The sequence below is a fragment of the Siphateles boraxobius genome, unplaced genomic scaffold (assembly GCF_051911475.1).
Source record: "Siphateles boraxobius isolate OS27281-9 unplaced genomic scaffold, OSU_SipBor_1 7, whole genome shotgun sequence".
In the NCBI taxonomy this organism is placed as follows: Eukaryota; Metazoa; Chordata; class Actinopteri; order Cypriniformes; family Leuciscidae; genus Siphateles; species Siphateles boraxobius.
In genome coordinates, this window is record NW_027509197.1 from 37,811,326 (window position 1) to 37,824,853 (window position 13,528).

The window sequence follows — 13,528 nt, forward strand, 5'->3', positions numbered from 1 at the left end:
TAAAACGAAAGCGGGAAATGGCTTTGTGTCCTTATTTAATTAAATCACAGTTTTTACAATGTAGTAAGTAAATAGTCTGTTTGTGCGCACTTTGCTCATGCGAGCAGCTCGTGATCCGGTGGTGAACTCCATATCTGCATGTGCTGTGAGTTTAGCTTGCATTTAGGAACATAGCGGGCACCAGTTTCACATTATTTTCACATTTGCCGAATTCCCAACATTTTTGTAAGAAGATGATTACAGCATTTCACCTGATTTGTAATGAGACCCGTTTGTGAACCTGGTTTCACAGAAACTGTAGCTTTCTGCCAAAAATAAAGGCTCAACTGCAGTTTCCGTCCAAATAAAAGCTCCAGGGTTTATTTCTTGCAAGTGCAAAATTGGGACAAATATATTCACATTTTCCTTTACTGTTGCATAAAATAACATGCTTATGTTAAAATCTTAATTTTCATTTATTTTACAGTGCATTTGTTTTACAATATTTGGCTATTACTGTCATAGCAATAATAATAATATAAAATGATTTTTATTATTGTGAATCTAATGTAGATTGAGACACCGATCACCCTAAAAAGAGGGTGAACTCGAGTCCCCTTTAAAGTTCAAGTAAGTCTGTAGCAATGTTCGATGTTATGGGAAGGAGAAGGCGGGAACTGGCGAACATTCAAAGGCTTTAACACAATAAATGAAACAAATACAAAAATAAAGTAAAAGACAGCAGCCCCTAACGGACGACTGCTGTCACGTATAACAAAACACAACATAAATCCAGGACTGGCCTCGCACCGGTCTCTCACGGCCCTTGGCCTCGTCCCGCTCGCCACAAAGTCAATTCACCAACTTTTTCCTTTCTTTAATTCACACACTGAACATGGAGTCCTTGGATATATTATTATGCATTTTTATACTTAATAGAGTATTGGGTCGTTTAACGGGGTGAACATACCAAATGTTCCTGGATCAACATCTTTGTTGATCCTGGAACAACTTTCAGACCAACCAATCAGATTTGAGGGACAAGTTTACAGTTTATGTCAAGTTTAGGTTTAGAACCAGGGTGTGCTTCAACATCAGTGTTATTCACCTATCATTTGCTTCTGATTTTAGGGATAAGTTATGGGTAGGGTTAGGTATAGGGGTAGGGATAGGGTAAGGACCAAATTTTGGGACAAAAATTTTAATCCAGGATCAAAAAAATTTGTTTATCCAGGAACATGTCTTACTTGGCAACGGTTTGTAACCTCTTGAACATTATTTTTTTTCGGGTCATGTGATGCTACTTTAAAGGTTCATTATTTTGAATAGTGGGTGTAATAGAGTAGGTTAACATGCTTTACTGTTAAAGCTCCTACAAAGCTCCTCCTTACAAAAAGCTCAGAGTGCTTTGATTGGCTAGCAGAACCAGTGCATTGTGATTGGTCATACACCTCAAGAGTTTGTCGGAAATGTAACGGCAGCCTCAGCTTCCAAAGCTTTAAGCAATATCAAAAAATATTGACTGTTTTACCATCAGATCGAGCCCAAGTCAGATTCTGAAAACGCGGATGATGAAGCCGATCGATCAGAACCAACTTTTCAAGCACGACTCGAGCAGAACGTTTCACAGTGGTCATTAGTCTTTGTATATAGCCGGCATTGTACTCTCAGGTTCAGGAAGCTTTCCTCTGTAAAATGCCCTGTGCACAAGCAGACTTTTGGGTTGTACTGCTTAGGACCAGATTCATAAATAAATCTTAACACCTGATCCCCAATTTCATCCGTTTTCAGAAGGCCAAACAAATTGGGTTTGCGTTGGCATCCAAACGTGACATGACGACAACACTACAATTCACTGAATCCTCGTCTTCTTTCTTTGCGTATGCCTTTGGACGGGCATTATGCCAATATTTCACATTGTGACGTGGACTTTTGAGGAAGTAATATCTGTACTTGGATTGAGACGTTTTATGCAGGTCTGAAATCTCTTTTAGATGGAATCTTTGCAGATCTAAATGCACAAACAGATATATTACACACTAAGGGAAAAGGAAAACATTAAAAAGCATCATATTACCCCTTCAACAGGCAGATCACTAAGTTTTGAAGCCTATGAGAAAGCAACAGAGAACCTGATTAGCCTTAATGAGACAAATGAGTATTTTCCGATATTTCTTGGTAAAATACAATCTGTTCGCAATCTTACTAATGAGCACCTTCTCTCTTTCCCAAGACGACTACTCTGATTGGCCTGTTGAAGACAGCGCGACTCCTCCGATTGGTTCGTGTTGCCAGGAAGCTGGACCGTTACTCTGAATACGGCGCAGCAGTTCTCATGCTCCTCATGTGTATATTTGCTCTTATTGCCCATTGGCTTGCCTGCATCTGGTACGCCATTGGAAATATGGAGAAACCGTACCTGGACCATAAGATCGGCTGGCTTGACAATCTCGAGGTGTCCATTGGGAAGAAAATAAACTACAGTGACCCCAGCTCTGGGCCAACCATAAAGGATAAATACGTCACTGCACTGTACTTCACATTCAGTTCGCTGACAAGCGTGGGCTTTGGAAACGTGTCCCCGAACACCAACTCAGAGAAGATCTTCTCCATCTGCGTCATGCTCATTGGATGTAAGTCTGAAACACATGCATGTATGCAAATAGCTTAAAGGGATAAATCGTTCCAAAACTGACATTTCTGTCTTCATTTACTCACCCTCATGACGTCCCAAACAAAAAAAAAAAATTATTTTCTGGAGAAACAGAAAGGGAGAAGGTTTCCATGAAGAAAAAAAATGATGGTGACTAAATAGTTTCATGTTTGGGTGAAATATTCCTTTGAATAGTGAAAGCAATATGTACACAACCATTTAAAAGTTAAAAATGTTTTAAAGGAATCAGTAGGCCTACTTATATTCAGCAAAGACGGATTAAATTGCTCAAAAGTGAAATTAAAGACATTTATACTATTACAAAAGATTTATATTTCAAATAAATCTTGTTCTTTCTATTCATCAACGAATGCTAAATTCCTCTAAAATATGAATATTTAACATTGATAATAATAAGAAATGTTTCTTGAGCATCAAATCATCATATTTGAATGATTTCTGAAGGATTATGTGACACTGAAGTAATGATGCTGAAAATTCAGCTTTGAATAACAGGAAAAAATTCAATTGTAAAATATTTTCACATAGAAAACAGTCAATTAAAATTGTATTTACTTGTATATTTACTGTATTGTTGATCAAATAAATGCAGCCTTGGTTAGCATTAAGAACATTTTTAAATAATATAATTGAGCCCTGTTTGATTGTGAGAGAAACTTAGCAAGGTATAAGAAAAAAATATTGAATTAATATTCTTCAATATTCAATTGAAGTGCATGTCCTGAGATGGGTGCGATGAATTTGAAATGATTCAGGTATCTGTAAACGATTCATACTGACATATTTAATCTCCGTTTCAATCTAGCAGATTAATCCTAATACTTTTTCAAATCAATATGTTCATTGTCTTTTCAAGACCCCGTGACATCATCTTTAATCCATGTCTGTTAGTCTTTAGTCCAGCTAGTGTACTGCTAAATGTTGACAACATTTACAGTAAAACTACTGATGGATGACTCATCCTGCACTGATTCTATGGAAGTCAATACTGACATGTAACAAAATATCTTATTTTGTGTTCAGCAGAAGAAAGAAATTCATACAGGTTTAAAACAACTTGATGAGGACAGAATTTTCTTTTTTGGGTGAATTTTCCCTTTAAGTATCATTTTAGCTACTTTGAGTATCAAATATATTAGCAACTGTTACTCTCTACTTGACTACATTTTTGAATAAGTATGTATTTACTTATTGCATTTTGCATAGCACCAGTGGCCGTCTACGAAGAGTCCTATTGTACCGAATTTTGTTTGTAGTTCCACCAGAGTTCCACTGGGGGCGATCGCAAAGTGCAAAATGAATGGGAGTCTATGGAGCTAGACGGCTAAATTTGTCTCTTTCACCCGATTGCCGTTGAGAAATCTCAGATTTGAATGTAGGTTTTGCAAGTTCAACATGGGTTATAGGTCGAAAGTTGAATGAACGAGCACTTATGTCCTTTCGATTTCTTACAGATTGAGTTGTTGTTGCCCATAACACGTTAGCATTCTGCTAATGAACGCTGATTGGTCAGTGAAGGACTGATTACGACCAGAGATACCGCTTGATGGCATCGTGGCATCCGAAGCGGGACCAGAATGTGTGTGTGTATTTTCGGCGTGGACTTTTAAAACAAAACAAAACAAAAACTCTTCTAGCATGTGTATTTACCTGTGTCAGCTGTGTTGTCGATGCCCGGAGAGAAAAGAAAGTGCAGATCGCGAAAGCACCAAAGTGACTGAAGGATTGCCGTTAAACAGTATCTCTGGTCGTACGGTGTGTATTACGTCATTGACATTTTAAAAGACTTTTTAAAGCAAATAAGTGACTCTAAAAAATATAACACCCAGCAATGTGTAATTTCTTTGCTTCTCCTTTCAAATACAACATTAAAATTACTAGACAAATGATATCCTGAGAAAAGTGGATTTTGAGGGGTATAGCTCCATAGACCTCCATTCATTCTGCACTCGTCCTGTGAGCGCCCTCATATGGAACCAGAGTGGAACTGCAACCAGTTCAGAAGCCGGTAGTTTACTGAGAGTGGAAGTTGTCCTCTTATTAGACATTCTCTAATAGCACCTAACTTTTTCTCTAGCAGCTTATTTCTGTTACAGAAGATGTGATATCACCATCTAATAATAATAATAATAATAATAATAATGTTTATTTTTTATAGCGCCTTTCAAGAACCCAAGGTCGCTTCACAAAATAGTACAAACAGTTGATAGACAAAGAGACAAACAATCAGCTTGTTATAATAATTAAACAAACAAAAATCAGATGGAGACAACCAATAACTATAAATAATTAACATGAGAAGTTAGATAATCAAAGAAGACATACATTTTGATAAAGAAAAGCATGTAACATAAAAAATGACAGAGAAATAGAATGGAAATAATTATTTACTGAGCATGGTGAAAATATGAGTTTTAAGTTGTGATTTGAAGGTCTGTAGGTTAAGGGTGGCACGAAGGTCAGACGGGAGCTTATTCCACAGCTACAGGGCATTGGAGGAACTAGACCTTGTGCGTTTCACCCTCGCTCACCCAAACTTGTCTACAGGGCTACTTTTATGTGAACGCGAGTGCATTAGCAGGTAGTTACTGAATCGCATGTGTTATTTATGAGATGAAGACATGATGATGAGGCTGAAACCAGCACGTCCAGTGCAAGTAGGTCTTTAAAGATTGAAAAACCAGTCCAAAGTCAAAAATCTATCCCATCATCCCTCAGTGGACAGCACAGTTAATTCACAGCTATTGAATCAGAACACATCAAGCATAATAATGATAATAATAGTTATAGAAACACTGCTAATTTGATCTAAATTGGCCTTGCAAAATGTAACCTTGCATTTGCAATTTCACCCATGTGACCCTGCCTTGTCTTCTCCAGCTTTGATGTACGCCAGCATTTTTGGGAACGTTTCTGCCATCATCCAGCGGCTGTATTCGGGTACGGCTCGCTACCACATGCAGATGCTCCGTGTGAAAGAGTTCATCCGGTTCCACCAGATCCCAAACCCACTCAGGCAGAGACTGGAGGAGTACTTCCAACACTCGTGGACCTACACTAACGGCATCGACTTGAACACGGTGCGTTTGATACACCCTGATCTAGTTATTCAACTATTTAGCCATGATATTTTCATTGCATGCGTTTTCAAATCTTTATTTAAGATTCGCTAAGATACACTCAAGAAATGCTGGATAGTTTCAACTCATGTTTGGGTCAAATATGGGCAAACCCAACAGTTGGTTTGAATTTTTATTAAATTTGGTTACATTTTTTACTTGACCCAGACCATAAGTTGAAACAACCCAGCATTTTTTTTAGAGTGTAGGATCAATCAGTAGTTTCTTTAAACAAAGGCTTTGCAAAAGATCAATTAAAAACAATCATTAAACAAAAAGCGAGCGCTTTTTCTCTGAACTGTCTGCATTGCATGTGCGCCACAAGTACTGTATGTATGTGGGTTTATTTTATTTTTCTATAGCAATAGATACTATTTACACTAAGTACAAATTGCGATAACTGCTATTTACACTATGTTTAAGTAGAAATAGATTCTATTCACACTAAGTGAATGTAGCAGCATTTTATTTGCAATATGTGTAAATGGTAGTTAGATGCTTTTTATACTTATAGTGGCAGATACTATTTGCACCTCAGTGTTGTTGTACATTAAACGGTATGCAATAATAACCGTGTAAATTATTAAATGTAATAAATTATTAAATGGATGCCACCTTATTAGCACAAGAAAGCCCTCCTTTCACTTACCCCTATCTGACGTTAGACACTTTATTTCCACTTTTTTTAAACCTTTTCAAACAAATGCCTTTCAAATCTGATATTTGATGGGAAAAGGGAGTACCCCTTACCCCTACACTTCAGCTGTTGTTGACATTTTGTCTGGCCCAACCAGACGTCAGTGGGCGGAGTTAGTGTAAATAGTCTCTGCCAACACTTAGTGTGAATCGACACTCCGCTATTTTATTTTCGTTGCTCATTGAAGTTGATTTGTTTAACAAGTAACACTGTTGACAGTAGAACGTTAGTGGAAGACAGTTATACGAGTTTCATCCAGCGCTTAGTTGATCCTGATAAACGCTATTTGTCACAGTTATAAACACGTCGGCTTTCTTCTTCCATGAGGGGGTTTGGCATCACGAATGCTTTATTTTTTCCAGTCAGACCTTTATAGAACGCCACACACATCTCCTGGAAATCCTGTAGAATTCAACCAATCAGATCCTGAAGTGTTTCCAATTTTGTGTGCCATACTTATCAGACGTTCAGCCAACGATCCGAGGCAGAGACTAGGGGACTTCAAGTAAATATTTAACGTCAAACGGGTTCAGCTGACGAAAAAGTGTGTTCATCCCTGTGCTAAGTCATGTTTGTTGGCACAATTCAGCCAAAAATGAAAAAAACTTTAATAATATTAAAGCAAAAGAAAAAGCACAATTAAAAGTATAATTAAAGTAGTTCATACAACTTTGTATGCTGTATTCCAAAATTTCTGAAGAGATATGATTATTTTCCACCAGGAAAAAGAGCAAAATTAAAGTTGTTATTCACTGAAAATGACCTGTAAAATACAGAAAAGAGCTAAATGAAAAAGTTCTAATTTTGTGTTCCTCAAACAAGAAAATATGTGTTTGGAATTCAAGTGCGACTAAATAATAAGTAAATAATGGTAGACGTTTCATTTTTGGCTGAACTATTCCTATAAATAAATGCTATCTGAGCATGTGATCACAGTATGAATGTGTGAGTTTATGTACTGAAAGCAACACTTGTCTCTCTCCATGTCTGCCTCGTGTGAAATGGATCGACCTCGCCACCCTGGGAAGTGCAGGAGGTATTTATATAAACGCATCTTCATTCATGTCTTAGCTCTCATACACATCAACATTCATCGTCCTGGACATATGGATGCTCATCTCAGTCATGCAGTCCTTCAAGGACTCCTAGCTGGAAATGCATGGTTTTCAAAAAGTAGTTTTGGGGGTTGGATGAGATTTATGATGATACTTATTTTAGACATCTTTTTTTACTACCATTTGATGCATATCCTAATTTTTTTTTCTTGTGATACTGTCTTTATTATTATCCTTACTATTATTATCTGGTTTCTTAATGACAAAATAAAAAGTGCATCAAAATCATATATACTGTATATTATATATACTTACATATTCCATGCTAGCATGAATTAGCATATATTAGATGGGCGTCTATGGTAGCCATTAATTTTAGACGAGACTTGGAGAATAAAAAGTCGCACTTGTTAAAGCAAGTTTGCATGTTGCTAAGAAACTGAGTCATTTTTGTTGCCCATTATTAAACCCTCATTATTTCATGTCTTTTAATTTATAATTACACTGCTTATATGAACACAGTAGTTGCCACTTGCATCATTTTTTCACATTCACTTAATCTGTCTTGGTTAAAGGCCGCTTTAGCTGTATGAATACTTTGGCAGAAATATCATAATGCAAAATAATTTCATTAGCAGTAGGAAAAAACTCTCAACACCAGGACTCTGTTCCAAACCCTATTGAACTGTCACTAAGGCATCAAGCGATCCCATCCTGAAGGCTGCATCAAATTCAATACTTCACAATATTACTGTTTTTACTTTTGATCAGATAAATGCAGCCTCGATGAGCTTAAGAGACTTCCTTCAAAAATACTAAATAATCTTAGCGACCCCAAACTATAGAACAGTAATATAAGTCTTGTTTTTAAATTGTACTTAACATCTGTGATTGTTATTATTAATAAACAACAGTTCACTGAAATCGGTTTCAGTTAGGATTAGGGTTGGGTATCGTTTGCATTTTAATGATTCCGATCTGCTTATCGATTTCAATTCTCATCAATTCCTTATTTCAGTTCCAAGAAGAAGAAGAAAAAGAATATAAATTGCAAGAATAATTAAAGACAAGTAAACACTCAAACAATAGAACAAATAAACAAATTAGAAATCGCACAAATAAATAAAACTGGACAAAGATATGATTTAAATAAACAGTATTTAAAGATTTTTTAGGTATTCAGGTACATACACTGTAATCAAATGTAAAATAACACTGCACTATAAATAAAATATACATTACAAATATAGTTACAAAAGTTTTTAAGTCAAGAATAGCGAGTGAATTTTTTTCATCTTTTGTTGTTTGATTAACGTTGTTATAGAGACGGCAGCAGGTATATTATAGTACTGTCACTTTAAGAGCTGCACAGATCCAATATACTGTTACTCATGCATTTCTTTCTCAACTGTTTACATTAATTTAAGACAATCGACTGCATTTATGAGGAATTTTGACATATTTTGTGAGTATTTGTCCGTTCAAGTGCAAAAAGACACGGAAGGGAACTCAGTTTAGTATCGTGCATTATTCAGTATGAGAGGCAGCTTTCTGTGCGCAAGTCTTGGATGTGTGCACAGCACAGAAAACAGTGTGTGGGTTTTCTTGCAATTGAATGCTTTAAAGTCCTATTAAAATGCACACAAAGTAATTGATAAGAGGAATCAATATTTAAATTTTATAACAACAAGTATCCAATTCCAGAAGTGAAATCGAGTTGCGAAATTCCAAACGTAGTCAGGATGTTGCCCGTGTACGGGTTTGTGTGTAAGTTACTGTTTTGGAACAGAGCCTATTAACACCACAGAATAACAAACAGTGTAATTGAAGATAATGTCTGCACTAATGTTTTTCCTTTAATCTTCAGTGATGGATCTGATAGAGTTGAGTATTTTTTCACCTCATTCTCACGTCTCTCTGCAGGTCTTAAAGGGCTTTCCTGAGTGTTTGCAGGCAGATATTTGTCTCCATCTGAACCAAAGTCTCCTTCAGGGATGCAAGGCATTCCAGGGTGCGACTCAAGGGTGTCTGCGTGCTCTCGCCATGCGCTTCAAAACCACGCATGCTCCTCCTGGAGACACACTCGTGCACTGTGGAGACGTCCTCACCGCGCTCTACTTTCTGTCTCGAGGGTCCATTGAGATTCTCAAGGACGACATAGTGGTGGCCATTCTGGGTAAGAGCTCACAAGCTTGTTTTAAAGGAAGCACTAATGGAAAGTGACATAAAAATCCATAATATATGAAAAACATGAATATATAAAATTAATAAATAAAAATATACACAGAGATATAATTCATTACATTTTATATAGCGCTTTTCTCTGCACTCAAAGTGCTATACATAGAAAGGGTGAATCTCCTCAACCACCACCTGGATGATGCAAGAGCGTAATCCATCAGCCGGAAACTGAAGCCTCGCGGGAGCCGCCACTGTAGCAGACCATCACCTGCTGTTAGCATTCCATTGACTCCCATTCATTTTGGCGTCACTTTGACAGCGAATAACTTTACATTTGATGCGTCCAAAGACTTCATTTCTCCATTATTTATTGCTAAAGAAACACGACAATGTATAAAAGGCTCCATTACTTTGAATCTTACATTATGGCCCTGAGAAGCCGTTTTTGTAAAAATAGGCTAACGATTGCGTCATAACCACGCGACTCTCTGTCGCACAGTAGAGAAATTACCGTATAGACCGGAGGAGAAGCTCGCAGGCAATCTTTTACTGTCTATGAGGCAATCGGGGGGACATAGAGGCATACAGTCAAAATAATTAATCAGAATACTGATACCAAAAGTTGGTCCAGGTCACGCTCGCCGTCTCTGCAAGATTAGGAGATTCAGATTTGTCTTGGCTCAGCTACTAGAAGATTTACAACTGTCAGACAGGTTGCGTCACATCTACGTCGTCAAGCTCAGTTTGAGCCTGCGCAGTCGCTCAGCCATCAGGAAGTGAGTGCTTCTAATGGGCTTCAGTTTTCTCCGTTTAAATCAAGGGGGTCGCTGTGTCCATTTCTTTTACTGTCTATGGGATGATGCGACGGCAGCCAAATTGCGCCAGAACGGCCACCACACACCAGCTTATGGGTGGAGAGGAGACAGAGTGATGAAGCCAATCAGTATATATATATGGGGATGATTAGGAGGCCACGATGGACAGGGGCCAAAGGGCAAATTTGGCCAGGATGGGATTTTTAATGACCACAGAGAGTCCTCGGTTTAACGTCTCATCCGAAGGATGGTGCTTGTTACAGTATAGTGTCCCCATCACTATACTAGGGCTTTAGGACCCACACAGACCACAGGGTGAGCGCCCCCTACTGGCATCACTCACACCTCAGCAGATTCCAGCACTAAAACCTTTCAGCAGAAACCTAAAGTTTTTCCAGGAGTCTCTAATCCAGAGACTGACCAGGATCAGCCCTGCTTAGCTATAGTGGGGGACCAGTCTTGGGCTACAGGGTGATATGCACACACACACACACACACACACACACACACACACACACACACACACACACACACACACACACACACACACACACACACACACACACACACGTAAGATGCTCACCAGTGCTGCATTTATTTGATCAAAAATACAGTAAAAACAGTAGTATTGTGAAATAGTATTACAATTTAAAAGAACTGTTTTCTATTTGAATATATTTTCAAATGTAATTTATTTCTGTGATCAAAGCTGAATTTTCATCATCATTACTCATCTTCAGTGTCACATGATCCTTCTGAAATCATTCTAATATGATGATTTGATGCTCAAGAAACATTTCTGATTATTATCAATGTTGAAAACAGTTTTATATTTTTGTGCAAACCTTTTTTCAAGATTCTTTGATGAATAGAAAGTTAAAAAGAACAACATTTATTTGAAATAGAAATATTTTAGAACATTATAAATGCTTTACTGTCATTTTTGATTAATTTAATGCATCATTGCTGAATAAAATGTATTAATTTTATTCATGATTTTTATATTTATATTTAATTTTAATATTAATATTTCTTTAAAGAAAAAAAAAATCTTTCTGACACCCAAACTTTTCAAATGTTAGTTTATAAAAAATATGATGACTATTACTCAGTCGCCTTTAGAAGGACATTTTTAGATTATATCTCTTGGAGCTTCAATAACCCTGCTCTAGATATTTAATTAAGGAATCACTTTTTCACTTATAAATGACTATTTTAATCAAGGGTAGACTATTTTTAAAATCTTGCATAAGAATATATGTCATTGTCTCATTATTTCTCACTGTGCTCTTGTGATCGATGTTTTACAGTAAGCCGGTAATGCATTAGTTTGAGTTGTGTGTATTTGTTTGTGCGAGGCATGTTGTTTACCAGTGCGCCGGCACACGCTGTATCTCCCACTGGGTAGATGTGCCATTGTCCCTACAAGCTGAAACACAGCAGCAGAGAGCCCAGGTGCCCAGGGTGCCGTTTGCTCCATCTACAAATCAAAAGGCACAGTTATTGTTTTCTCAGAAAATGTCAAACAGATGAGAATATTCTGGAAACAAGCCTGTCTTTCCTTTTCAGGTTTTTTGCATTGTGTTCCATTCTGTGTCTAGAACCGTGTCTGATAAGAAGAGGCTTCTGACATTTCTATTAAGTGGCTCCTGCTGGATGTGTTTGAGAGAGAGAGAGAGCGAGAGAGAGTGAGCGAGAGAGAGAGAGAGAGAGAGAGAGTGAGCGAGAGAGAGAGAGAGAGAGAGAGAGAGAGAGAGAGAGTGTGCACGAGAGCGAGAGAGAGAGAGAGAGAGAGAGAGAGAGAGCACGAGAGCGAGAGAGAGAGAGAGAGAGAGAGAGAGAGAGAGAGAGCACGAGAGCGAGAGAGAGAGAGAGAGAGACTGTGCTTTTTATAGCTAACATTGCACATTAGAGAACATGTGAGGAAAAGAACAAAAGAAAGAAACTGTAGATCTTCTGATCTGAATGGAATACTACATTAGTAATGGTTGACAAATGAGTTTTTTAATGGCAGATGCTAATATTAATAACTAGATAATGGCTGATATACAATTCATTTAAACCACATGAGATGCACAAATATACTTTACCATTCAAAGGTTTTTATACAAAAAAATAATTATTTTATTCAGCAATAATGTATTAAATTGATCAAAAGGGATGGTAAAGACATTTAAAATGTTATAAAATAATTTTATTTTAAATAAATGCTGTTCTTTTGAACATTCTACTCAAAGAATCATGTAGTGAAAAAAAGAACTGTTTTCAACATTGGTAATAATAATAAATGTTTCTTAAGCATCGAATCATCATATTATAGTGATTTCTGAAGGATCATGTGACACTGAAGACTGGAGTAATGATGCTGAAAATTCAGCTTTGATCACAAAAATAAATTACATTTGAAAATATATTTACATAGAAAAGAGTGTAAATTGTAATAATATTTCACAATATTACTGTTTTACTGTATTTTTGATCAAACAAATGCAGTCTTGGTGAGAGACTTATTTCAAAAACATTTTAAAAACTTTGAAATAAATATGCCTAATTTAAACGTTTTTTACACATTATATACTTGAAATTCACTAGAATATTTGGAATTAGAAACTGTGCATTAACCAATTAATCGTTCCATCACTATTGACTACTTAAACACAGCAAAGTATTAAAAAAAAGATGGATTTGTGCTTCAAGTGATGGTGTAGGGGAGTGAAATTATATTTATATCGTCTTGCTATAAATGTAATTTTCTCTGCATTTAAAAAAGAGAAGGGGAAAAAAACTATCTTTGCGAGGAGATCCCCCGACCGCTACAATTTAGTGTGCCTCCTTTATTTTAAAACCCACCAGACGCCACTGCAATCTTTTAGTCATTTGCTTGTGTTCTGAAAGCGATCCCTTAGTGTTGTGTAATACATGTTAATGGCAACAATAATTAGACGGCACTTTTGATGCCAGAGAGCCGGCGTGTGACTGACAGGTCTTCTTAACTTCAACACAGTTTA

General features: G+C 36.9%; 1 protein-coding gene across 1 annotated transcript in view; it reads left to right on the forward strand.

Annotated features, from left to right (window-relative positions):
• Positions 1-13,528, forward strand: part of kcnh7b (potassium channel, voltage gated eag related subfamily H, member 7b) — a 96,969-nt gene that overhangs the window by 62,114 nt on the left and 21,327 nt on the right. The window contains exons 7-9 of the mRNA XM_077215815.1: positions 2,213-2,612; positions 5,534-5,733; positions 9,448-9,700. Of these exons, the coding sequence (XP_077071930.1) occupies positions 2,213-2,612; positions 5,534-5,733; positions 9,448-9,700 (853 nt within the window). The remainder of the gene's footprint in view (positions 1-2,212; positions 2,613-5,533; positions 5,734-9,447; positions 9,701-13,528) is intronic.